This window comes from Armigeres subalbatus, chromosome 2 (assembly GCF_024139115.2).
Source record: "Armigeres subalbatus isolate Guangzhou_Male chromosome 2, GZ_Asu_2, whole genome shotgun sequence".
In the NCBI taxonomy this organism is placed as follows: domain Eukaryota; kingdom Metazoa; phylum Arthropoda; class Insecta; order Diptera; family Culicidae; genus Armigeres; species Armigeres subalbatus.
Window position 1 is genome coordinate 332,324,428 of NC_085140.1, and position 27,099 is coordinate 332,351,526.

General features: G+C 41.7%; 2 protein-coding genes across 2 annotated transcripts in view; one reads left to right on the plus strand and one right to left on the minus strand.

The window, feature by feature from the left end:
- Window positions 1-27,099, minus strand: part of LOC134212766 (estradiol 17-beta-dehydrogenase 11) — a 74,964-nt gene that overhangs the window by 10,271 nt on the left and 37,594 nt on the right. The window contains exons 2-4 of the mRNA XM_062690908.1: window positions 25,119-25,236; window positions 1,146-1,381; window positions 884-1,045 (exon numbers count right to left, since the gene is read on the minus strand). Of these exons, the coding sequence (XP_062546892.1) occupies window positions 884-1,045; window positions 1,146-1,381; window positions 25,119-25,236 (516 nt within the window). The remainder of the gene's footprint in view (window positions 1-883; window positions 1,046-1,145; window positions 1,382-25,118; window positions 25,237-27,099) is intronic.
- Window positions 17,855-25,050, plus strand: LOC134212767 (uncharacterized). The gene is made up of 4 exons (XM_062690910.1): window positions 17,855-18,031; window positions 23,162-23,837; window positions 23,900-24,098; window positions 24,708-25,050. Exons 1-4 carry the CDS (start codon window positions 17,911-17,913, stop codon window positions 24,954-24,956), a joined length of 1,245 nt encoding a protein of 414 aa, XP_062546894.1. The 5' UTR covers window positions 17,855-17,910; the 3' UTR covers window positions 24,957-25,050.

Genomic DNA, 27,099 nt, shown 5'->3' on the forward strand with positions numbered 1-27,099 from the left:
TCTAATGAAGCTCCCGGAGGAATTCCTGGAGCAACTTTCGAAGGAATTTCTGGAGGAACTTCTGGAGGAATTCCTGGAGGAACTTCAGGACATCGGTGTTGAACTTAATTTTAAGATTTGAAGAACACCTAAATAAAGCTTAAAAAAAGGAACTTCCGGAGGAAGTCCTGGAGGAACTTCCGAAGAAATTCCTTGAGGAACTTCCGGAGAAATTCCTTGAGGAACTTCCGGAGAAATTCCTGGGGGAACTTCCGAGGGAAATCATGGAGAAATTTCCGTAGGAATTCTTGGAGGTCTGCTCCCTTCGTCTGGTGTGCTTTGCTGGATAATATACGTGCAGGAAATCCCGTGTAAAAGAGCCTTAACTAGGAATTCCTCCTGGAATTGACCCCGAATTGGATAGATCACGGACAGTATATCTAATTATTGTATATCTAATTTTGGTGTTACTTAAAGAATGTACAATATATGAAAAAAGCTGACTGATAATTAGTTACGCTTGTAGACCCAAAGTCGAGGGATTTCCATTTTCTTGTTCTTCATACTTCACATCCTGATTGAAACCCATGAAAAAAGAGCCGTTGATTGGTTTTGGTGCTAAAACTAAAATGTCCCCTTCCACAGGTTCCCCGGGGCCAATCCGTAGGTCCTGGAAGCATATTCTTAATTCGCTTCCTGATCAAAAACCATGAAAAAGAGCCGTCGAATGACTGATTTTGGTGCTAAAACTTAAATGTCCCCATTCACAGGTTCCCCACGGGCATCCCAGCGACTCCAGGATCCGTTTATTCATTTTTTTTAAAAATATTTATTTAAGCGATTTTTCTTAATATCTAAAGAGTTCATCACTGAAAAAATCCGTTGCATAAATACTAAGACTTACCCTCAATTCCGTAAATAGTGCCTCGTGGAATCCGACGCAAGCAAACTTGGTGGCACTGTAATCGGTACATCCGTAGGTTCCGAGCAGTCCAGCAACCGATCCAACGGTCACAATGTGCCCCTTGTTGGACTTCATCATTTCCGGGAGGAAGGCTCGCGCCGTCTAAAAATTAGTTGATTATTGTTATTCCAACAACATATTTACACGAAACGACATTAGTAAATCATCCAAACTGTTGGTACGTGCGCTGCCGTGTACTAACCCAGTAGTGCGATAAGATGTTAACGGCGTAGGTGCTCTCAATGGCCTTGTCCGAGAGGTCCCACAGCGTCCGGCAGGCGACAATACCGGCATTGTTGATTAGAATGTCCACGTTGCCAACCTCCTGCTTGACCTTCTTGGCCACCTCGTATACCTGTTCCCGGTCGGAGATGTCCACCAGATAGGTGTGACAGTAGTAACCCTCGGCCTGCAATTCGTCGGCGGTGCCTTTGAGCGCTGTTCGGGGGGAGGAAGATAAACGAGCAAACAAATGGGTTAGTTAGTTAGCCGTGTGGTGGTTGACTCACTCCGCTGGAGGATGGACAAAAGGGTGTCTTATGCATACAGATTCGGAGAAGATCGTTAACATGTGGCAAATTTGCACGTTGGAAGATTTCAGTGGAAAGTCACGTTCCAGCCCAGGCGTCTATTGTTTGAAAAGATGGATTCGTGGGTCATTGATTGAGATGTGACAAGGTAACAGTTTGTTCGAGATGAATTATGCAAATTTGAAAACCGTTGGTAAATACTGGTTGCAAATTCACGTCTTGTTTGTTTATGACTCTGCTGACGCTGGTCTGCGGATGTGATGAAATGATAAATGAGCTGAAATTTGTAAATAAAGGGAGAGAAATCTGTGATGGAAGTTACTTCAATAGTGACTAACAACCCAACAATAAGGACAGATATTTCAATCTATAGCATAGGTAGCTGTAAAAATAACAACACCATGGTCTTATTTAAATTTACAAAACAATTACAGTAAATTTACAAAACGCTTATTATACCGGAAGTCGGCCTAATAGGCGAGGATCTTCTTCTTCTTCTTCTCATTGGCATTACATTCCCACACTGCACTATGGTCCAGGATGCAGATTTACGCGGAAAGATGAATTTTACGCCAAAACTATATTTTTTAGAAAAAACTGTTGTTCTACAAAATTGTTCGAAATAGTAGGGCCATCATTATGGTTCTACCAAAAAATAGGGTGGCCCATCATATAAAAAAAAATTAGAAAATATTTTTTTTATTTCTCGGAATATTGACATGTTATGTTCTACAAAGTTGTAGCGCAGCTTATTCCAATTAATTTAGCTGAAAAAACTTTTTCTGTAGCTCTCAAGTTGGCTGATTTAGAGCAATTTTACCTAATTGGATTAGGGTGTACCTCAAAAAAACAGTATTTTTTATCTACTTTTTTTGTTTTATATTTCTCGAAAAAGTCGTCTTCAGGTGACTTTTAGAGCTAAAAAAATGCAACTTTTGATGGGTAAATACGCTCAATATCTTTTTCCGATCAAAAGTTATAATCGTTTTTCTGTCAAAATACATTTTTTTCATAAGTTGATATCTCCGGTTAGTGCAGACCAAAAAAATATATTCACACGGCATCTGAAAGAGAAATTAATATTCTTTACTATGTCAAAAAATTGGGGGTATGTTATTTTTTTATCTCAAGTTTCACTAATTTTACTAAAATCATGTTTTTTCAAATAAATTGATATAACTCAACAACGGAAGAAGATACAGACGATATTCTTATAGCAAAACACGCGTTTTAAAAAACCCCAAAAGTCTTCAGAAGGTGACATCTGTGAAAAATAAAAAATGAAATGAGCAGATCATAAATATTCTTTTTTGAGGGACACCCTAATCCTGGTAAGTAAGGTTACTCTAAACAAGTGAGTTTAAGAGCTACATAAAAAGTTTATATAGCAAAATTGATTGGAAAAAGCTGCGCTATAACTTTGTAGAACATTTTATTTTTATAAAATGACCCACCCTATTTTTCGGTAACTCTATAAAAAGGGCCCAAGTATCCAGAACAACTTTGTAGAACAAATTTTGTTTCTTAAAAGTATGCTTCAAACTGAAAATGCATCTTTTCTCGTAAATCTTGCAATACAATGATAATGATAAAATTTATAAAAAGTGTTTAAGCTGTAGTTTTTTATTTTCCATTTCTCACGAATGTCATCTTCTGAAGACCTTTGGGGCTTTTCCAAACGCGTGTTTTGTTATAAGAATATCGTCTGTATCTTCTTCCGTTGTTGAGTTATATTAATTTATTTGAAAAAACATGATTTTAGTAAAATTGATAAAAAAATAACATATCCCCGATTTTTCGACATAATAAAGAATATTAATTTCTCTTTCAAATGCCGTGTAAATATGTTTTTTTGGTCTGCCCTAACCGGAGATATCAACTTTTGAAAAAAAATGTAATTTTGACGATTATAACTTTTGATCGGAAAAGATATTGAGCATATTTACCCATCAAAAGTTGCATTTTTTTGAGCTCTAAAAGTCACCTGAAGACGAGAAATCTAAAACAAAAAAAGTAGATCAAAAATACTGTTTTTTTGAGGTACACCCTAATCCAATTAGGTAAAATTGCTCTAAATCAGCCAACTTAAGAGCTACAGAAAAAGTTTTTTTAGCAAAATTGATTGGAATAAGCTACGCTACAACTTTGTAGAACATTTTTTTTTTATTTATCATCAGACTAAGGCCGGAGTGGCCTGTGCTGCACATAAAAGACTTCTCCATTCAGCTCGGTTCATGGCTGCACTTCGCCAACCACGCAGTCTGCGGAGGGTCCGCAAGTCGTCCTCCACCTGATCGATCCACCTTGCCCGCTGTGCACCTCGCCTTCTTGTTCCCGTCGGATCGTTGTCGAGAACCATTTTCACCGGATTACTGTCCGACATTCTGGCTACGTGCCCGGCCCACCGCAGTCTTCCGATTTTCGCGGTGTGAACGATGGATGGTTCTCCCAACAGCTGATGCAACTCGTGGTTCATTCGCCTCCTCCACGTACCGTCCGCCATCTGCACCCCACCATAGATGGTACGCAACACTTTCCTTTCGAAAACTCCCAGTGCGCGTTGGTCCTCCACGAGCATCGTCCAGGTCTCGTGTCCGTAGAGAACTACCGGTCTTATAAGCGTTTTGTAGATAGTCAGTTTGGTACGGCGGCGAACTGTATTCGATCGGAGCGTCTTGCGGAGTCCAAAGTACGTACGATTTCCAGCCACTATGCGTCTCCGAATTTCTCTGCTGGTATCGTTATCGGCGGTCACCAGTGAGCCCAGGTACACGAATTCTTCAACCACCTCGATTTCGTCACCACCGATAGAAACTTGTGGTGGGTGGCTTGCATTGACCTCTCTTAAGCCTCTTCCTATAATGTACTTTGCCTTCGACGTGTTGATGACTAGTCCAATCCGTTTAGCTTCGCATTTCAGTCTGCTGTAGGCTTCCTCCATCCTCTCAAAGTTACGTACCATGTCAATGTCGTCAGCGAAACCAAATAACTGGACGGACTTCGTGAAAATCGAACCACTCGTGTCAATCCCTGCCCTTCGTATTACTCCCTCCAAAGCGATGTTGAATAGCAGACACGAAAGACCATCACCTTGCCGTAACCCTCTACGGGTTTCGAAGGGACTCGAGAATGCCCCTGAAACTCGAACTAAGCACATCAACCGATCCATCGTCGCCTTGATCAACCGTATCAGTTTATCCGGAAATCCGTTTTCGTGCATTAGCTGCCATAGCTGGTCCCGATCGATTGTATCATATGCGGCTTTGAAGTCGATAAATAGATGATGTGTGGGCACGTTGTATTCGCGGCATTTCTGCAATACCTGACGTATGGCGAACACCTGGTCTGTGGTAGAGCGTTCACCCATAAATCCCGCCTGGTACTGCCCCACGAACTCTCTCGCAATTGGTGTTAGTCGACGGCATAAAATTTGGGAGAGTACCTTGTAGGCGGCGTTCAGCAATGTGATTGCGCGGTAGTTGCTACAATCCAGCTTATCGCCCTTTTTGTAGATGGGACACACGACACCTTCCATCCACTCCTGCGGCAGAACCTCATCCTCCCAAACCTTGGTAATCACCCAGTGCAGCGCTCTATCCAGTGCTTCACCACCGTGTTTAAACAGCTCTCCTTGTAGTTGGTCAACTCCAGGGGATTTGTTGTTTTTCAGCCGGCCGATCTCCTCCTGGATTTCCTGGAGATTCGGAGCCGGAAGTCGCATGTCCTGCGCGCGTGCTCCTAGGTTCATTACCATACCGCCACCGTTGTCTGCCATATCGCCATTCAGGTGCTCTTCGTAGTGCTGCCGCCACCTTTGGATCACCTCACGCTCGTTCGTAAGAAGGTTCCCGTTTATGTCCTTACACATATCGGGCTGTGGCACGTGGCTCTTACGTGAACGGTTCAACTTCTCGTAGAACTTTCGTGCGTTATTAGCGCGGTACAGTTCCTCCGTCTCTTCACGGTCTCGATCTTCCTGCTGGCGCTTTTTCCTCCGGAAAATCGAGTTTTGTCTGTTCCGCGCCCGTTTGTATCGTGCCTCGTTCGCCCTCGTGCGGTGTTGCAGCAATCTCGCCCATGCTGCATTCTTCTCCTCAACTAACTGCTCACATTCGCCGTCATACCAGTCGTTTCTCTGATCCGGAGCCACCGTGCCTAGTGCAGCGGTTGCGGTGCTTCCAATGGCGGATCGAATATCTCTCCAACCATCTTCAAGAGATGCTGCGCCTAGCTGGTCTTCCGTTGGGAGTGCCACTTCCAGCTGCTGCGCGTAGTCTTGGGCTAGTCTACCGTCTTGTAGCCGCCCAATGTTAAGCCGCGGCGGACGATTCCGACGCGTGTTGATCACCGTTGAGAGTTTTGAGCGCAGACATACTGCGACGAGGTAGTGGTCGGATTCAATATTCGCACTGCGGTTAGTGCGTACGTTCGTGATGTCGGAGAAGAATTTACCGTCGATTAGAACATGGTCGATTTGGTTTTCCGTTACTTGATTAGGTGATTTCCATGTGGCCTTGTGGATATTCTTGCGGGGGAAGAAAGTGCTTCGGACTACCATTCCGCGGGAGGCTGCAAAGTTTATGCATCGTTGGCCGTTGTCGTTCGATACGGTATGCAGACTATCCGGTCCGATGACCGGTCTATACATTTCCTCCCTTCCTACCTGAGCGTTCATGTCACCGATGACGATTTTGACGTCCCGCAGTGGGCATCCATCGTATGTCTGCTCCAGCTGCGCATAGAACGCTTCTTTCTCGTCGTCGGATCTTCCTTCGTGTGGGCAGTGCACGTTGATGATGCTATAGTTGAAGAAACGGCCTTTTATCCTCAGCTTACTCATCCTTGCGTTGATTGGCTGCCACCCAATCACTCGTTGGCGCATCTTTCCCAGCACTATGAAGCCGGTTCCCAGCTCGTTGGTGGTGCCACAGCTTTGGTAGAAGGTAGCCGCTCGATGCCCGCTGTTGAGGAACGCACCAACAAGTTCCCCACCCTTTTGAGGTCGATCACTGGCTACGTAACTGGCGAAGGGATGATACAGCAGCACGAACCCATCACCCGAGAAATCCACCATCATTAATTAGTTTAAAATGGATCGCCGTACCGAATAGCACAAACCTAAATGTCTAGTCTGTAAGAAGAAATAAATGTTAAGTGTTAAATGTCTAAAATGTGTAGTGTAATGAAAATTAATAAATGTTGTGTATTGTGAGTGAATAAAAATGTAGTTTGGCAGTGTAAAAGTGCGTACAGATCATTTGGCAAAGGCGAGAAATCCGAAGAAGGAAAACCCCAAACCATCCAAGGAAACCAAAACCCCACCAACCGAAACCCAAAAATTAACCGGAACCAGTGCCAATCGAAGGTAACGGCCCAACATCCCTACATTTGGTCCTTCGAACCGGATGTCTGGAGACATTCGGCAATCAAAAAACCCGCACTTTGAGGATTCAATCATCGCCATTGAGAATCGCGCTTATCCGAAGCACCCCAACGCCATAAATCACCATTGCGCCACTTACCTTTCCACCCGAAGACAAAATTTCGCCATCGCCAAAACCCGCGACCGATCGCAAATTGGAGCATCATCATCACCCTGTGTGAGAACCCATCACGATCGTCGTCATCAATCAGCTGTTCACTTACTGCTGTAAGCATCCAGATTCCGACGTTCTTCATCACCAACCCATGGGCAAGGTGCCCTGGTCGGTCCAGACACGCACACAACCGAGACACTACAATGGCATCCATCCCGAACCGACGACACATCACTGGAATTGATTAATGGTCCCTGGTCATCAATCACCGAAGCACAATCGCATTAGCTTAGCGTATCGACACTACCAACTCACTTCACCCGTACAACACCACTACCCGGAAGAGTGCAGCCGTACGAGATTCCTTTTTCGAAGGTAAATAATTATATTGCACTGCACTCAGTATATGTTCTTGCCGAAGCAAGGATCGACAGTTCACTACACCGATTGTTTTGTTTCCGAATCTGTTATGAATGCGCACGACTGACTGGCTAAATGTACCTACGACGTCTCTCGAAATTTTGTGGAACATATGTGCGAGGGGGTAGCCGGTGTAAAACGCACTCTACGCACATTTTGAAAAAGTTTAAACTTTTTTAATTTTTGCCGTTTTTGGATATTTTGGAGCAAATAATTGTTTGTGAGGTTAGTGAGAACTGGTATATGTCCAGCCGAAGCTGGACTCAGCCGTTGATACTACATTGAAGTTTTCCTTTCGAATTATCGATCTGGCATTGCAAATTTGGACGAAAATTTTGGGAATCGAGTTGAAGTTGGATTAGTCAACCGATACTAAACGTTAATTGAGGACGATTTGATTGACATCAGCATTCATTCGGCATAGCTGTAGAGCAGCGCACCGAATTGTTTCCGAAGGTAAATAAAACTCTACAGTTTATGTCCTGTCGAAGCTAGGACGAATCGCAGTTATTACACCGAAGTCTTTATTTCTTTGTGTCTGTGGTGCAAGTGAAATTCGTAACCATGCCTAAGCTGCCGTCGATGAAAATTCTGTTAACCAAGGCGAAGTCTCATCAGTGTCTCTTCAACGAAATCTGTACTTTCGTTGATCAAATCAATGCAGAAACCACAGCGAATCAACTGACTGTTCGAATGGAGAACTTTGACGGGCTCTGGGAAAACATCAACGAGGCGCTGAATGCAATCGAGACCCATGATGATTATCCCGATGGAGATGAAAGCTGTAGCAAGGAGCGTGCAGAGTATGGTAACCGCTATTACGACTACAAGGCGAGGATTTTGGATCGACTGAAGCAGCTAGAGCAACCTAGACAGGCCACTTCCGATCGAGCACAGGGCTCTGGGATGCATGATGTGGCGGAACACGTGCGTCTACCGCAGATTAAGCTGCAAACCTTCGATGGAAACATCGACGAATGGCTAAGTTTTCGTGACCTGTACACTTCGTTGATTCACCTGAAAGCGGACTTACCTGATGTCGAAAAGTTCCATTATCTGAAGGGCTGCTTGGCGGGGGAAGCCAAGTCGCTGATAGATCCACTAGCCATCACCAATATCAACTACCAAGTAGCCTGGAAGACACTTATGAATCGGTACAACGACAGCAAGTTGCTGAAAAGACGTCAGGTGCAAACGCTATTCAAATTACCGTCTCTCGGGAAGGAGTCTGTATCCGAACTTCAATCGTTGCTGGAGAAATTCGAACGTGTAATCCAAACTTTAGATCAAATCGTCCAGCCAGCAGATTACAAGGACTTGCTGTTGGTGGAAATCATGTGCTCCCGATTGGACCCAACCACAAGGCGCTGTTGGGAGGAGAATTCTGCTACAAAGGAGCAGGATAAGGTGAAGGATTTGATCGACTTTCTGCAGACCAGGATCAAGATTCTTGGATCCCTTCCGTTGAAACCTTCCGAGAAAAGAGAAACGCCGAAGATGCCTTCCCGAAAACCATCGCTCACCCGATCGAGTCACAATGCAGTTTACAACACTGGATTACGCTGCTTAGCTTGTTCAGAATCCCACCTGCTCTTCCAATGCCCAGCGTTTCAGAGGATGTCTGTGTCATCTCGAGATAAACTGCTACGGAGCCATTCGCTGTGCAGAAATTGTTTCCGACGTGGCCACCAGGCCAACGAGTGCACGTCGAAATATGTCTGCCGTAGTTGCAAGGGAAAGCATCATACACTAGTGTGTTTCCATTCCGAAAATACCTCTAGAAGAGGTGCCTCTGCTGATCGACCAAGCACCAGTAGTGCACAGTTTTCCAGTGAGACTAATTCTAACGCAGTCGATACAACAGTGTCTTCCAATATGGCGATCAACCACTCAGCTCCAGTATTGCTGGCCACCGCCATCGTTCTAGTGGAGGACGATGAAGGAGTAGCTTTTCCAACTCGGGCGCTTCTTGATTCAGGATCGGAATGTAATTTCATGGCAGAGCGCCTCTGTCAGAAAATGAAGATTAAGCGAAAGCGCTCGAACATCGACGTTGTGGGAATCGGACAGTCCAATATGAAGGTGCGACATCGCGTCAAAGCCAAAACCAAGTCGCGAGTTTCGCCATTTTCGCAGAGAATGGAATACCTCACTCTTCCGACCGTTACGTCGAACCTTCCAACTACAAGTGTCCGACGTGCAGATTGGAAAATACCTGAAGGTGTAGAACTGGCAGATCCATCCTTCTTCGAATCAGCTGCTGTCGATCTGGTGATTGGTATCCAACATTTCTTCGATCTCATCAAATCCAGAAAGATATCTTTGGGAAATGGGCTCCCGACGTTGAATGAGTCTGTTTTTGGCTGGATTGTTTCTGGTGTGGTCAACGATGCCGGAGCTGTAGTCCAAAAATCCTGCTACACAGCAATGGCTACCGGTTTCGAGGAGCTGATCAATCGGTTTTGGAGCTGCGAAGAATTGGAAACCAGCAACAACTATTCCCCAGAAGAGGAGAGATGCGAGGAGCATTTCAAGCGAACCGTGCGGAGATCCGAAAATGGACGGTACACCGTGTCGTATCCAAGGAACCATGACAAATTAGTCGAATTGGGCGAGTCAAGGGACATTGCGCTTCGACGACTTTTATGGTTGGAACGTAGACTGGATAGGGATCCAGAGCTACACGAACAGTACAAGCAGTTCATGGTGGAGTACGAACAACTCGGGCACATGCGCAAGGTGGTCGATACAGGGAAAGAGGGTTCCCTCCAAAGGTGTTTCCTTCCACACCATCCAGTTGTCAAACAGGACAGCACAACGACTAAGGTTAGAGTTGTATTCGATGCATCATCCAAAACACGTTCAGGAACGTCTCTCAACGATGCCTTGCTGGTAGGGCCAGTAATCCAGGACGATCTACGATCAATCATCCTACGTTGTCGCATGGTACGCATCATGTTGGTTGCCGATGTTGAGAAAATGTTCCGCCAAATTCTCATATGTCAAGACGACATTCCTCTCCAAACCATTTTGTGGCGGACAGATGAACAATCCGAAATCCAATGGTATGAGCTAACCACTGTTACTTACGGTACCAAACCTGCTCCCTATCTAGCTACGCGCACGCTGCAGCAACTTGCTGAAGATGAGCAACACAATTCCCTATGGCGGCAAGGGCTGTCAAGAAGGACGTGTATATGGATGACGTCCTGACTGGTACGAACACCGAAGAGGAAGCTATGGAGCTGAGGACCCAACTTGATTCGATGCTATCCAAAGGTGGATTTTCGTTGAGGAAATGGGCGTCGAATTGTCCAAAAGTATTGAAGGCATTCCCAAGGAAAATCTAGCGATCGCCAATACCGAAGAAGTATCGCTAGACCCCGACCCATCCGTGAAAACCCTAGGTTTGGTTTGGTTACCAGGAACCGATCGTATCAAATTCCGCTTTAAGGTCGGTATTCCAAATTTTGACGAGGATCTGTCAAAACGGAAGGTACTCTCGATAATAGCCTCATTATTCGATCCACTTGGTTTGATCGGAGCGGTCATCTTGCGAGCGAAGCTGTTCATGCAATTACTTTGGACGCAAGAAGATGAGGAAGGAAACCGATTAGGCTGGGATCAGCCCTTACCCCGAAGCTGATGGCAGAATGGCAGGCTTTTCACCATCAGCTACCCCGACTGAACGAGTTGATCATTCAACGTTGCGTTGTTTTACCAGAATCAGCGAAGGTTCATTTGCATATCTTCTCGGATGCCTCAGAGCGTGCATATGGAACATGTGCGTACATCCGGAGCGAGAATCACAAAGGAGAAGTTTGGGCTGCTTTATTGACATCAAAATCCAAGGTGGCACCGTTGAGGCGCCAATCAATTCCCCGGCTGGAGCTAAGCGGAGCATTGCTTTCCGCGCAGTTGGCAGAGAAAATCCTAGAGTCGATCCAGGTTCCAATGGAGGTGTTCTTTTGGTCCGACTCAACTTGCGCTCTCCAATGGATTAAGGGAAATCCTTCAATGTGGACAACATTCGTTGGCAATCGTGTAGCCAAGATCCAACGAATTACCGAACAATATTCCTGGAACCATGTTGCCAGAGTGGACAATCCGGCGGACTTAATATTCCGTGGTATTGGACCCGATCAAATCCATACCTGTACACTATGGTGGGAAGGCCCACCATGGCTCAAGTAGATGAAACTAGATTGGCCAAGTTCATCAGCAACTCCCGTTGCACAAGATGTTGAAGCAGAGTTTCGTTCAACAGCACATTGTGCTAATGAAAAGCCCGAAGGTTTTGTGGGCTGGTACATTTCCAAGTTCCCTTCGTACACAGATGTGCTGAGGCGAACAGCAATCTGGCAGCGTTTGATTCGAATACTGCGGAAGGAGGATCCGAAGCCGACCGGTTTTCTAACAGTGAAGGAGTTAGGTGAAGCCGAAATCACTATCATACGCAAACTTCAACAGGAAGAATTCTCGAGCGAATGGAAATCTCTTTCTCTGAAGAAACCAATACCAAAGAGCTCATCACTACGATGGTTCAATCCAAAGTTGTCAAGGGACAATGTAATCCGAGTCGGCGGGAGATTGGGTCACTCACAGGAGTCGGATAATGCCAAAAACCCCATGGTCTTACCTGCTCGTCATCTGTTCACCAGAATGCTAATCCAACATTATCACCAGCGCCTGCTCCACGCAGGGCCTCAATTGCTACTGGCAACAATCCGGCAGAAATACTGGCCTCTAGGGGGGCGCAGTGTGGCAAGGAACGTTGTCCATAATTGCCAACGCTGCTTTCGAGTAAAGCCAACCGCGGTGCAGCAGAGCTGCCTGCGGCAAGAGTCACAGTCGGAGGGGCATTTTCCAAGACCGGCGTCGAATATTTCGGCCCCGTCCATATCCGCCCAGGACCCCAGAAACCCGCAGTGAAAGGATATGTTGCATTCTTCGTTTGCATGTGCACAAAAGCGGTTCACCTAGAATTAATATCCGACCTCATCCAGGCATTCCGAAAGTTCATTGGAAGAAGAGGCTTTTGTTCTGATGTGTATTCAGACAATGACACAAATTTCGTTGGGTAAAGAAATCAATTGCAGCAGTTCTTCGATCTACTTCCCAGTAAGCATCACCAGGACAGGGTCAGCCAAGACAGTGCTCAGAAAGGCATACAATGGCACTTCAATCCCCCTGCTGCTCCCCATTTTGGAGGCCTATGGGAGGCAGCAGTGCGATCAGCAAAATCCACATCCTGAATGTTATCGGTGATAACCCTGCGACGATCGAGGACTACTCTTCTGGTACAGGTGGAAGTTTCTCTGAATTCCAGGCCAATTACGGAGATGTCAGACGATCCGAAAAACTTCGAACCACTTGCACCTGGCCATTTTTTTAATTGGAACATCGCTCCGCAAGCTACCAGATCCGGATCTTCTACACCTCCCAACGAACCGACTGACCCAATTTCAGGTGATTCAACAAAGGGTACAGGTATTTTGGCGTAGGTGGAGAACGGAGTACTTGTCGCTACTACAGAGCCGGACAAAGCGTTGGAAACCACCAGTTGAGATCACCGTTGGAAAACTCGTGGTCCTGAAGGACGAAAATTCCCCTCCGGCCCAATGGAAACTTGGGCGCATAATGGAAGTACATCCTGGCAGCGATGGAGTCGTTAGGGTGGTGTCCGTCAAAACCGCCACTGGATACCTAAAGCGTCCTGTGGAGAAAGTATGCCTACTACCACCAGCTAATCAACCGCCAGACGAAGAGAACCAAAGAAACCAACTCATTGCATTGCCATGCCGTCCACCCGTGTTCCGAGAGGTTCTTTTATTTTATTTTCAAAAATTCAACAAATTTTAGGGTGGGGGAGAATGTTGAGGAACGCACCAATAAGTTCCCCACCCCTTTTTGAGATCGGTCACTGATTACGTAACTGGCGAAGGGATGATACAGCAGCACGAACCCATCACCCGAGAAATCCACCATCATTAGTTAGTTAAAAATGGATCGCCGTACCGAATAGCACAAACCTAAATGTCTAGTCTGTAAGAAGAAATAAATGTTAAGAGTTAAATGTCTAAAATGTGTAGTGTAATGTAAATTAATAAATGTTGTGTATTGTGAGTGAATAAAATGTAGTTTGGCAGTGTAAAAGTGCGTACAGATCATTTGGCAAAGGCGAGAAAACCGAAGAAGGAAAACCCCAAACCATCCAAGGAAACCAAAACCCCACCAACCGAAACCCAAAAATTAACCGGAACCAGTGCCAATCGAAGGTAACGGCTCAACATCCCTACACCCGCTTTTCCACACTTTCTGTCCTGTCCAGCAGATTTCCTGCAGCGCTACGACATCGAAGTTGCGGGGATGTAATTCATCGTAGATTATCCTGTCGCAGCCTGCGAAGCCTAGCGACTTGCAGTTCCATGTTCCAAGCTTCCAATCGTGATCCTTTATTCGTCGCCTAGGTCGTTGCCGATTGTATCGAGTCGTATTATCTTCTATGTCGTTCGTAATAGTTGTTTTTAAAGGCGGCTTATTGGGCCTGCGCAAACCTCCTGTCTCGTCGGAGGGCCGTCGTGTCAGGGCTGTTTAGCGTCCCACCTAACACCAGGAATTGGGCTTGTGCGCTTTGAGCGGCACACGGTCGCTTTGGCGGAGCCTACTTGCGGATACATGCAGCTTTTTATAGAGGTTTAACAGGGCCCACTGTCAAACCCCACCACATCCTAGGCAGGCGCCTAGTAGAACATAACATGTCAATATCCCGAGAAAAAAAAAATATTTTCTATTTTTTTTTTAATATGATGGGCCACCCTATTTTTTGGTAGAACCATAATGATGGCCTTACTATTTCGAACAATTTTGTAGATCAACAGTTTTTTCTAAAAAATATAGTTTTGGCGTAAAATGCATCTTTCCGCGTAAATCTGTATCCTGGACCATAGTGCACTGGGACAGAGCCGCCTCGCAGCTTAGTGTTCATTAAGCACTTCCACAGTTATTAACTGCGAGGTTTCTAAGCCAAGTTACCATTTTGCATTCGTATATCATGAGGCTAACACGATGATACTTTTATGCCCAGGGAAGTCGAGACAATTTCCAATCCGAAAATTGCCTAGACCGGCAGCGGGAATCGAACCCAGCCACCCTCAGCATGGTCTTGCTTTGTAGCCGCGCGTTTTACCGCACGACTAAGGAGGCCCCACAATAGGCGAGGATGCGCATAGTAAATTACTCATGTAAAATATCAATACGAATCCTTATTTGAATTTTTAATATTTTCTCAATGCGGTACATGATTTTCACATTGTCGGGGTTCTGCCAAAACACATCAAGCGACTTTTTGACTGATTTGTAATTTTGGGAGACGCTTGATTCGCTTTGGCAGAGCCCTGGCCACATGAAAAAATGTGTTTTAAAAAAATAAAGAAGAGAAAAAGGGAAGAAGAGAAGAAGAAGCATAGTGGAAGTAAAGGGGAGACGAACTTGTAGATGATAAAGTTCTCTATTTCCGCTAAAACGCCATAAAAATATTTAAAAAAAACTACTTGAAAAGTAATATTCAAGCTTAAAATTCATTATTACATCCAGCAATGCAACATTAATTATTCCAACCTTACTTGTGATGGAAATATTGAAATAAAGTTCATCGCATCAATCTGTTTATAGTCTGACTATTTCCATGCGAGAAGTGTGTGACCTATGAATAGATCACTGAATATTATTGAGTTAACACATATTCGGGCCACTATTTCGTCACTAATCATCGTTTTGACCGATCTTCGTTCGTTTCACTAAAATCGGTTTACACCAAACGCAAAGGAATTTTAAAATCATATATGCTAAACGATCCACACTATATATCAAACCCCCAGATACGGCTTGTCGCATTAGATGAGTCAATAAAGTTGATCTACGAGCGCTGCCAACCTGTGACCCAAGCTCAATCAGCACACCGAACTTGTCATGTTTCGATGGACAACATCGGCTGATTGAAACAAAATGCACTTTCCGTGGTCGAGCATAAAAAACACAATGAATCGAGCTGACATCCAGTATAACCAGTCACACCCTTTTGTTGCAATACAGTGTTTCCTAAATAATTTATTTTATTTTTTAATGTTACCGTTTATTGTTATAAGTTTGGTAAGGCCTTTACAAATATTTAATTAACTTTTTGTCGTTCTGGTCTCCGAAAGGTAAAGGGGGGGGGTTAGATAAAATATAAATATTAAAATGAAAAAAATTAAAAATAAACTCCTCTCGGATTTGTTAAAGAATGTTTTGAAAATCCTCAAAATTACTCGAAAAAATTTGGTTGCCCCATCAAAATATTATTTTTTGGGAAAAAAAATCTGAGGGGGGGGGGGAGGGGAGACAAAATAGATTTTAAATATTTGTATCGGCCTAACTTTAAACATCAAATCAATATGTTGACGGATGCAGGAATTGAGCAAACCGCCATTTCCTCCGAATAGGTTCGGTGAAATATTTAAATATAACATTTATAAGCCCAGGGCTGAAAGTCTCGCTAATAAAGACAAAAAAACACATTTATAAGTTATGTGAGACTACTTTACAAATGCTATTGGCAATATGTCGCTCAGAATATTTATATGAATTGATTAAAAATCGACCAAAAGTGAGAATATTTATTAATAATATAAAGAAATCATACCAGCTGTTGGTTTTCAAAAGTAATTTCTGCTAAAACATTTAAAAAAAGAATTTATGTTCTGCTGCAGAATAGTTGGTTATTAACGTTAAATATTATTTTGAATAATTATTTATTATTTACTTGGTTGTAATATTACCCACTTCATATTATCTTTCTAATAATCGTTCGTCGTTTTTCTTTTAGTTGAAATTCATCGTATGCTTGGGAATCCCTGTTTTCGCAAATGGAACCAACGGCTCCAAACTCGTTACATCTTGGATAAGGTCCAGAGGTTGTCGGGGCTCCACATATGCACGCCACGGTTGCATAATGAAATTCAATTTCGCTTTTGTTTTCTTTTTCCGAGATGGTGCCGCCTTACTAAAGTGGAAAAGGTGACTTCTAGAAGGCAGGTGCCTGTGCCAGTGCCACGCTACTGACTGCCGATTCAAGTCACCGCCGGTCGTGCCAGGTCGCGCCTGGCTTCATGCTGTGGTGACATCTCTGAAGGCAGGTCGCCTGTCCTTGTGCTCAGTTCGACAATTTCTTTCAGGGCGGAAAGTTTTCGGCTTAATTGCCTGAACGTAGGGTGACTGGTGAAAAATTTAACATTGTGTAACTTTTCCTCATTACCTAATTACGCAACAATTAAAACTTTGCCTGAGCATGAATAATTTAGTTTGTCACAGAGCCGTTGACAAATCTGCATTGTCTTTCATGTGGCACTTTTCACCTCGTCAAAGTCGGTTGCAGTGTTGAGCTGCTCGGTGCGTGTTCAGCAGGGAAAACTCAAAAGAATTGCCGTTGCAAGATTTATAGCCCATTTGACTGCTTCAAGCGAGAAAAATGTGGAACCGAACCGTTGGCAGGGTTTCGACACTTTTAAAGTTACGTTATAGGCGATTCAACCAATTTTCCAACCATACGGACTGTTTCGCGCATGTTAGTCGCTTTTTACATAGTTTTGGTAAGATTTGTTCTGTGAGTTTTTATTATTTCTTTATCGTGCATCTGTAGTTCAGTGATGCCACGTGATATTTTTAAATGTCTTCACAGTCGAGTAAAAATTTCTTCAATATTAAAATTATTATTATCAGCGAGAAATTTCAAAATCGATAGGTTTGTAATTCAATCATTTTCTTATTTCATTGATGTGGAAATGTTTATTTTTTAACCGGAAAGAAGCCGGAAAGAATCTAGAAAAAAATATGGTTCTAGTCAAACAGTTGAATAGATTATATCAAGTCATAGAAAAATGCAGTCTATTTTTGCCGTTTGAAATACATTTGAAAGGGGTTGTAGGACAAAAGGTTGAAGGTCAAAAGGTCGAAGGACAAAAGGTCGAAGGTCAAAAAGTCAAAAGGACAAAAGGTCGAAAGGACAAAAGGTCGAAGGGTCAAAAGGTAGAAAAGACAAAAGGTCGAAACAAAAAAACTGCGTTAAAAGGTCGAAATGAGGAAAGACCCTTTTTTCTTCCTTTTTTATTATTTTGTCTCTCTTTTAACCTCTTTTTTCTTTCTTCTTTTTTTCCTTCTTCCTTCTTACTTCATATGCTTCTTTCCTTCCATTCTTCTTCCTTCTTCTTTCTTACTTCTTTCTTCCTTCCATATTTCATCTTCCTTATTTCTAACTTCTTTCTTCTCTCTTTCTGCCTTCTTCCTCACTTCTTTCTATTTTCAGTTTTTTCCTTTTTTCTTACTTCTTCGTTTTTCTTCCTTTTTTCAGTGTTGAGCTGCTCGGTGCGTGTTCAGCAGGGAAAACTCAAAAGAATTGCCGTTGCAAGATTTATAGCCCATTTGACTGCTTCAAGCGAGAAAAATGTGGAACCGAACCGTTGGCAGGGTTTCGACACTTTTAAAGTTACGTTATAGGCGATTCAACCAATTTTCCAACCATACGGACTGTTTCGCGCATGTTAGTCGCTTTTTACATAGTTTTGGTAAGATTTGTTCTGTGAGTTTTTATTATTTCTTTATCGTGCATCTGTAGTTCAGTGATGCCACGTGATATTTTTAAATGTCTTCACAGTCGAGTAAAAATTTCTTCAATATTAAAATTATTATTATCAGCGAGAAATTTCAAAATCGATAGGTTTGTAATTCAATCATCTTCTTGTTTCATTGATGTGGAAATGTTTATTTTTTAACATTCAAATTGTTAGAATTCAAGAAAACAGTCTTTGAAATTTTCACGAGATAACGTAACGAGTTTCTCCTGGATTTTCTACTAAGTTTAATTAAAATTCCTCGCATTTTTTTTAACTGAATTCCCACGTGGAATTCTCCCGAATTTCTTTTTAGAAGAATTCTCTGTAGGGATTCAAAACTTACCGTCAAGTTTTTGAAGAAACTTCCAAAGGGGTTACAGAAGAAACTTCTGGCGGAATTTCTGGAGCAACTTCTAGATTAACTCCTAACTAAAGCTTTCGGAGGAAATCCTGAAGAAACTTCTGAAAAACTCCTGAAGGAATTTCCGAAGTAATTACTGTTGGAACATCCAAAGGATTTTCTAAATATGCTTCTGGATAATTTTCTGAATGAAATTCCGGAGGAATTACTGGAGGATTTCCAGGAGGATTATTATTAGGAGAAATTCCTGGAGGAACTCAAGAAGGAATTCCTGTAGAAAATTCAGGATGAATTCCGGATGGGTTTTCTGGAGGAATTCCTGAAGGATTTTTCTGATGACTTTTTGAAGGTTATTCCTGAGGAATTATTGAAGGAGTTTTCGGTGGAATTCCTAATGAAACTTCCGGACGAGCAATTCTCGGAGGAATTGCTTGAGGTATTGCTCCAGAAATTTCCGAAAGAAATCCTGGAGGAAATATCAAATGAATTCCAGAGTATACTACCGGAGGTATTCTTGAAGAATCTTCCTGAAAAAAATCCTGGGGGAATTTCCGGAAGAATTCCTGAAAAAAACTTCTGGAGGAACTACCGGAGGAATTCTTGGATGAACTTTCGCAGGAATTTCTGGACGAACTTACGGAGGAGCTCGCAGAGGAACTTCAGGAGGAATTTCCGAAAGAATAACAGAACGATTTTTTGGTGAAATTCATAAATAATTCTCAGAGAAAATCCTGGAAGAATGTCCAAAGATATTTCTAGAAGAATTACCAAAAGAATTCAAGGAAGCATTTAACGAGAAAGTGTAACAATTTTCCTTTTACTGAGTCTTTAATTAAAATTCCACTGGATTTTTGTGGAATTTCTCTGAATTTCTTTTAAGAAGATTTACCTGTAGAAATTTAAGTTTTTTTTTATGGAAATTAGATGAGACAATTTTCTTGTGGAAATTAAAAGAGATTTATATAGGAGTTCAGAAGATTTTCGCGCAAAATGTGAAAATTAAAAAGAATTTCCCGTTTAAATTATTTCTCCATACGGAAATTGTTACAAATTTCACGATAATTTGTACTGAATTTTCAATTCCAAATTGCTTGAATTTTCACGAGAAATCCCTTATAATTCTCATCGGAAATTCTCTTTATTATACTCGAAAAATTCTTTTCAATTTTCGCTGAATTTTTTTTTTAAATCGACGGGAAAGTCAAAGATTTTCTCAAAATCTATTCTTATTCTCGACTAGTATTCAGAGTAATGTCAAATGGAAATGCCGGAAAGAATCTAGAAAAAAATATGGTTCTAGTCAAACAGTTGAATAGATTATATCAAGTCATAGAAAAATGCAGTCTATTTTTGCCGTTTGAAATACATTTGAAAGGGGTTGTAGGACAAAAGGTTGAAGGTCAAAAGGTCGAAGGACAAAAGGTCGAAGGTCAAAAAGTCAAAAGGACAAAAGGTCGAAAGGACAAAAGGTCGAAGGGTCAAAAGGTAGAAAAGACAAAAGGTCGAAACAAAAAAACTGCGTCAAAAGGTCAAAGGAGAAAAGGTCGAAATGAAGAAAGACCCCTCTTTTTTCTTCCTTCTTTATTATTTTGTCTCTTTTAACCTCTATTTTCTTTCTTCTTTCTTTTTCCTTTTTCCTTCTTCCTTCTTACTTCATATGCTTCTTTCCTTCCATTCTTCTTCCTTCTTCTTTCTTACTTCTTTCTTCCTTCCATAGTCCATCTTCCTTATTTCTAACTTCTTTCTTCTCTCTTTCTTCCTTCTTCCTCCCTTCTTTCTATTTTCAGTTTTTTCCTTTTTTCTTACTTCTTCGTTTTTCTTCCTTTTTTCTTTCTTCACTCTTTTTGGCTTCTTTCTATCTTCCGTCTTTCTTCCTTCTTTCTTCTTTCTTCCTTCTTTTTCCTTTTTTCTTCCTTCTTTTTCCCTTCTTTCTTCCTTTTTACTTCCTTATTTCTCCCTTCTTTGTTTTTTATTTCCCCCTTTCCCCCTTCTTTCGTCCTTCCCTGTTACTTGCTTCATCTGTCTACCTTATTTTTTTATTTCTATGTGTCTTCCTTCCTGCTTCTTTCTTTCTAACTTCTTACTTCATTCTAACTTCTTTCTTCATTCTTACTTTTTTCTTCATTCTAATCTTTTTCTTTCTTCTTTTTTTTCTTCTTCTTCCTTCTTTTTTTCTTCTTCTTCTCTCCCGCCTGTTTTATTTTTGTTTCTTTTTTCTTTCTACCTTCTTCCCTACTTATTTCTTTCTTCAGTCTTTCTTTATTCTTGCTTTCTCTTTTCCTCCGTTTTTCCTTCTCACTTATTTTTTTAAATTTTCCACTTTTCCTCTTTTCTTCTTTCTTTTTTCTCATTTCTCTCTTCTTTTTTTTCTTTCTTCTTGTTTTCTTTCTTTCTGCTTGTTTTTTTATTTCTTTCTTTTTTCCCTTCTTCATTCAATTATTCTATTTTGTTTCTCTCTTCCTTATTTCTTCTTTCATCCTTCTTCATCCCTTCTTTTTTTCCTTCTTCTTTTCTTACTTCTTTTTTCTTCCTTCCTTCTTTCTTTCTTTCTACTTTTTTCCTTTTTTCTTCCTTCTTTCTTACTTATTTCTTTCTTCTTTGTTCCTTATTTCCTTTCTATTTTTCCATTCTCTGTTACTTGCTTCTTTCTTTTTTTGTTGCATCTTTGTGTATTCTCTCCTTCTTCATTCTTCCTTCGTCCTTTTTTACTTCTGCCATCTTCTTTATTTCTTTTTTGTTGTTTTTTCTTTCTCTGATCTTCTTCATTTTTCTTTTTCCTTTCTTACCGTATATTTTTCCTCCCTCCTTCTTTCTATCTTTTCACTTCTCATTTTTATCACTCCTTATATCACATTTCTCACTTTTTTCTACTTCTCATTTTTTCCTTCCTCCACTTCATACTCACTACTCACTGTTCACTTCTCACTTCTCACTTTTCACTATTCACTATTCACTTTTCACTTCTCACTACTCACTTCTCATTTCTCACTTATAAATTCCCACTTTTCACTTCTCATTTACCTATGCTCATTACTTTTTTCTTACGTCTCTCTTTTCACTACTCATTCCTTGTCTTTTTGTCCTTTCGACCTTTTGTCCTTCGACCTTTTGACCTTCGATGTTATGATACAAATTCGTCCTTTTGACCCTTCCATCTTTTGTCCATTTTTGACCCTTCGACCTTTTGACCCTTTGACCTTTTGTCCTTTCGACCTTTTGACACAGATTCTTGAATGGTCGTTGCCTTCCGATGTAATGATCGAAATACCTTCGCGAAATACCGGACATGTCAAAACGCCGTCGCCACCCAGGAAAATGTAAACGAATGCTGCCATCGGGAATTTTTCAACCAGCGCACTATTCAAAGTTTGACGTCTAAAATGCGTTGCAGTTATCCACCGGCTAGTGTAAATATATTTTCCGAATTTTCCGTCATTTGGCCGAAAAGGTCGTTTAGCCGAAAGGGTCATTAGCCCGAAAGGCTCATTTGGCCGAATAGGACATTTGGCCAAATAGATCATTTGAAAAGCGAGAAATTAGGAGTAAGAAGAGAGACTTCTCAGTTCTCATTCCTCATTTCTCACTTCTCACTGTAAGAAATGAGGAGCGCGAAGTCAGTAGTGAAACGTCTCACTACTCACTTCGCGTTTCTCACTTTTTCATTCCTAATTTCTCACTTTTCAAATTACCGGCCAAATGACCCTTTCGGCCAAACAACCCTTTCGGCCAAATGACCCTTTCGGCCAAAAGACCTTTTCGGCCAAATGACCCTTTCGGCCAAACGACCCTTTCGGCCAAACGACCCTTTCGGCCAAATGACCCTTTCGGCCAAATGACCCTTTCGGCCAAATGACCCTTTCGGCCAAATGACCCTTTCGGTCAAATGACCTTTTCGGCCAAATTGGGAAGGGTCGTTTGGTCGAAACCCATTCAGCCGAATGCCATTTGGACGAATGCCACAAGGCCGAATATACCATTTGGCCGAACATACCATTAGGCCGAAAGGGTTGTTTGGCCAAAAGATCGTTTGGCCGAAAGGGTAATTTTGCAGAAAGGGTCGTTTGGCTGAAAGGGTCGTTTGGCTGAAATGGTCATGTGACCGAAAGGGTCGTTTGGCTGACAGGGCCATTTTGCCGAAAGTGTAATTTGGCCGAAAGGGTCGTTTGACCGAAATGGTCATTTGTCTGAAAGGGTTATTAACCCGAAAAGGTCATTTTAAATTTTGCTCTGGAAATGGTACGGAATTTCGTACAGAAATTCTTAGGTATCTCTTCGGGACATTCTTTGCAATAAACTCGAAAAATGCTTTTCCATGGAAAACTCTTTAAAACTTATTTGAAAAGTTGTACGAAATTTCCCCCGAAAGCTTTTCGGAGTTCCTCTGGAAATTCTACGAAGTTTGTCGGAAAACATGTACTGAATTTTACTGAAATTCTTTAATATTGCTTCGAAACATTCTTAGGGAAATGAAGTTTTTTGATAGAATTCATATTCTTAGGAATATCTTCGCCATTTCATCTAAAAGGTCTTCGAAATTTACTTGGGTACGCTATGGATTATCCTCGGAAATTTCTACCGTTTTTCATCGAAAAATTCTCCGCTATTTCCTCTGGAATATCTTCGCCATTTGGCAAGTTCCGAATATGTGCAAGAAAATACATTTAGACAAATGATATTAAACGTGTTCCATCACTTCCTATTTAATTTTATTAAATTTTCAGCCATGGACGGCCGACGTAATCTCCGGTGGATCATCGTGTTGCTACTTTTGTGTCCATCTCTGATTTTTGTCATCGTTCTAATAACCCGGCTACCCCCGATGCTGACGTTCAGTTACAACGTCATCATGCTCATGTTTTATCTGCTGGTACTGTACAAAATGACCGTCGTGCGGGTTACCTTCCCAATAACGCAGAGACTCATCGATTACTTCAACGCCCATGTATTTCACCGAGACGACCCCGTTTCCTACCAGCTTCGTCGGAAGACCTACTTCATCACATGGAAAGTTTTCTTCTTGATCACCACGTTTAATCTGTCCACCACGGTGGCTTTCATGGCCATCAGCAAGCCGACCAGTTCGTACATAGGCTATGACGAGTCCGAGGTCACCTGGTTGCACCAAGTGCTGATGGATCTATATTCATTTTTCTTGCTGCTGTACGTCGGAATCAATACCACGTCCATACTGATGATTTCTTTTTTGATGCACTGGTTCCAGACGGAGCTGGAAATATTGGGGAAAGCTTTTGCGAAAATATTTCACGACAAGCCACCGATCGCATTGCGGAAAAGTGAAAGCAGATCGCGGATTCTGTTGAGAAAGGATGAAGTTAAATGGACGGGCATTGAACGTCGTTTGATTTACTGCATTAGTCGGCATGGTGAAGTTTTGGAGTAAGTGCACAGGTGGGTGGTTTTCAGGTGAATACATGTTACATTGTTTTAAATTATTGTAGACTAGTTGACCAGATGCGGACCATTGTTGAACCGATTTTCCTGGGATTGGGATTCTATATTGTGACAACGATTTCAACTCTTATTTTTGTTATGATTAAAGATCGTAGTAGTGTCAACGTTTTAGGATATATTCACGTTGTTGTAACCATAATTGAATTTTACTATTATGCTCATCTGGTAGAGGATTTAGACGAAAAGGTGAGTTTAAAACTTTTTTCAATATTTGATGATTGTTTTTTTTGCTTAAAATTATTATACCAATGAACAGGAGAGTTTGATTCATACGCTTATCATGACAACTATTGATTAAGCATTATAACATTACTTAATTTGTAAATTAATAATATTTGTTACATTTGGCTAGAATGCCATCAATATAATTTATCAAACATTATTTTTGCTTGTTATAAGACGAGTTCGTACAATTCCATTAAATCCCACCACTTGATTGTACCTTTGACAGATACGCATTTCGATTTCAACAGTAAGGCTGTCTTAAGTGTCTCGTACTTGACTCGACTTACGACTTAAGTCGAGTCAAGTTCAAGATAGTGTATAATCAAATCAAGTGGTGCAATTAAATGGAATTGTACGAACTCGTATTATGCCAAGAAAAGACATTCCACTAAAAGCTCAAATAATTTTCTCATCATTATTTTTGATTTGGCAAAAGTCCCAAATAGGAAGCCCGTTCATACTGACCATATATCTATTAAAAACATTCGTCTTTCGATCAAATGTTATTTGTTTTTGCCACATTCGGTCATTCGATTACCAAAATCTTTCCGTTTTTTTTACAACCCACAGAACCATATCATCGCCAACGCACTGTACCAGCAGAAATGGCACTGCCAAATGAAGTACCAGGCGGAAATCACGAAGCACTACCGAAGCGTCAAAACCATGATGCTGATTGTGATGATGCATTCGCAGCTCCCATTCCGTTTCACTTGCGGTGGACTCTATAATATGTCGTTGCCGGTGTTCACCACCATGATCGAGACACTTTACTTTGCGGTCACTTTTATGCTCAGAACGATTAAAATTCAGCGCTAAGTGGATTGTCGCGTGAAGCACTCAAATGGATCCCCTGGTTCAATGGTTTAGTTTGAGTAAATGGAATAAATTATCTGTATGGCTTGATTGACTTTTCGCAGGTTTATTGTCACTTCTCCACATTAGGAGAGAAGTCGGAAGAACAAAGCACGGAATACTCACCATCCTTGTTGATATCCCAGATGACAACCCGCGTCCGGAGTTTCGCGAAATTGAGCGCCAAAATTCGGCCGACTCCGCCGCCTCCACCGGTGATCAATACCACTTGGCCGGAGACATCCTGGAACAAGTTATGCAAGAAGAAAACATTAACGATATTTATTAGCAACCAGCCGTTAGACATCATCATTAGTGTTCAAATAGATATTGTAAATACAAATAGATTTATTGCATCCCCAACTTGTTTTAGTTGCCATCTGCGATGTATCCATCGAACCACACTCGTCTGCACAAAATCATTCGGTGTGATTTTTCTCACGCTTCGCTAGAGGCAGGTCCACCAAAATGGGGTGGGATTGTTCATACATGAAACTAGTAATTAACATTTTCGGGTTATTGGGTGTTCAAACCAGTGGACATGGAAAGTAAATTTAGCCCGGAGCAGGTCCGGAGCATTCCGCTCGAACTCACATTCCGGATTTGGCAATAGTTTTCGCACCTCGCATGCTATTTATGTTTACGCATGCAGTTGAATCATTTTTAAAGTTATGCCAAACCGAACCGGTTTCAGGAATATTTGAATATAATTTGCAAACTTAATTCTTTGAACAGGGATTAGTTAGTAGCTGTGGGGCCAAGATGAGAATATCGTAGAAACTACATAATCTGTGTTAACTTTTTAATGATGTGCTTTGTGCTAGAGGAAAAACGATGTTCTAGCTGAAGCTTTTATAAAATGCTAATATTACACGCATGGTTTGAGTTGAAATTCTGCCCAGTCAACCCTCAATGGGCCACATGTTACAATTATTCATTATGAGTCCTAAAACCTGTTTATCCTGAAATTTAGTAATAACCTGGGTTACGAGGTAAATGTTAAGGAACAGAAGTCGATTTTATGCTAGTTTGAGTAATCGTAGAAAATACGGATCATATATTATAACAGCGATTCTCAACCTGGGGTACATGTCAACTCATACTTGCAACTTCGTGATTGACTCAGTGCAGTACAAAATGCAACACGCAAACAGTGCAAAACGCACCCATGGGGCAAAATGGCCTCACTAATAGATTCACTCATATAATATTTTGTAGGACATTTTTGAATGAATGTTACCATTAGAATTCAATCATATTTATTCATTTATAAGCTGCAATAGGAAAATTGAGCAAAATCGCTTCATTTTTACTACTACAATCCGTTAAGACAAAATAAACAACCATACGTTCGCCATTATTTCACATGCAATTGAGTCATTTTGGGCTCTATAATATGTCGTTTTGCCCCAGGCCCATTTTTAAAACATATTTAAAATGCGTTAGAAAGTAACAAAAACCTTGTTGTTTTGAATAGAAGGTGATTTTGTAAATGTTGCATCTGCATTTTGAATTCTAGTTTTCATTGATGAAAACATCGAATAAGCTTGAGAAGTGCATTTTGGGTTGTTCTTCCCTACGACACTCAAAAAGTCAAACACTCTAAAAAGTCGTCACGTCCGATTTACGTGACATATCACGTAAACAGATACATGGATGGCATAGTAAATGCTGGGTAATGCGTACCGTTGGTACCAGGGTTGTGCTGTATCATTCTCATACGATCATGATCATTTGATAACTCCTCAAGCAATAACTTTTCCAAGTTTTAGAATCAATTGATAATAAACACAAAATTATCATTTAAATGTAAACCCTACCCTTGCAGCTTCAGTACCCCATGTTTTAGTTCTTGCAGCCTGCCCACCGGGTGGGTGTTTGTTGTCTGTGTCAAGACCACAGATCTACCACCTCGGTGCTGCCTGGCAGGTGTGAGCCTTGTGACCTTCACCTCCGGCAAAGCCGACTCCGAGCAGGACCTTTCCAGTCAAATGACTTATGTCCGTAATCGAAGCACTTGAACAGGCCTGGGGTTGTTGGTTTGCGCTCACCGAGCATACCGACCAACCCACCTTCAGCTTGGCCTTATCCAGAATCTTCTTTTCGT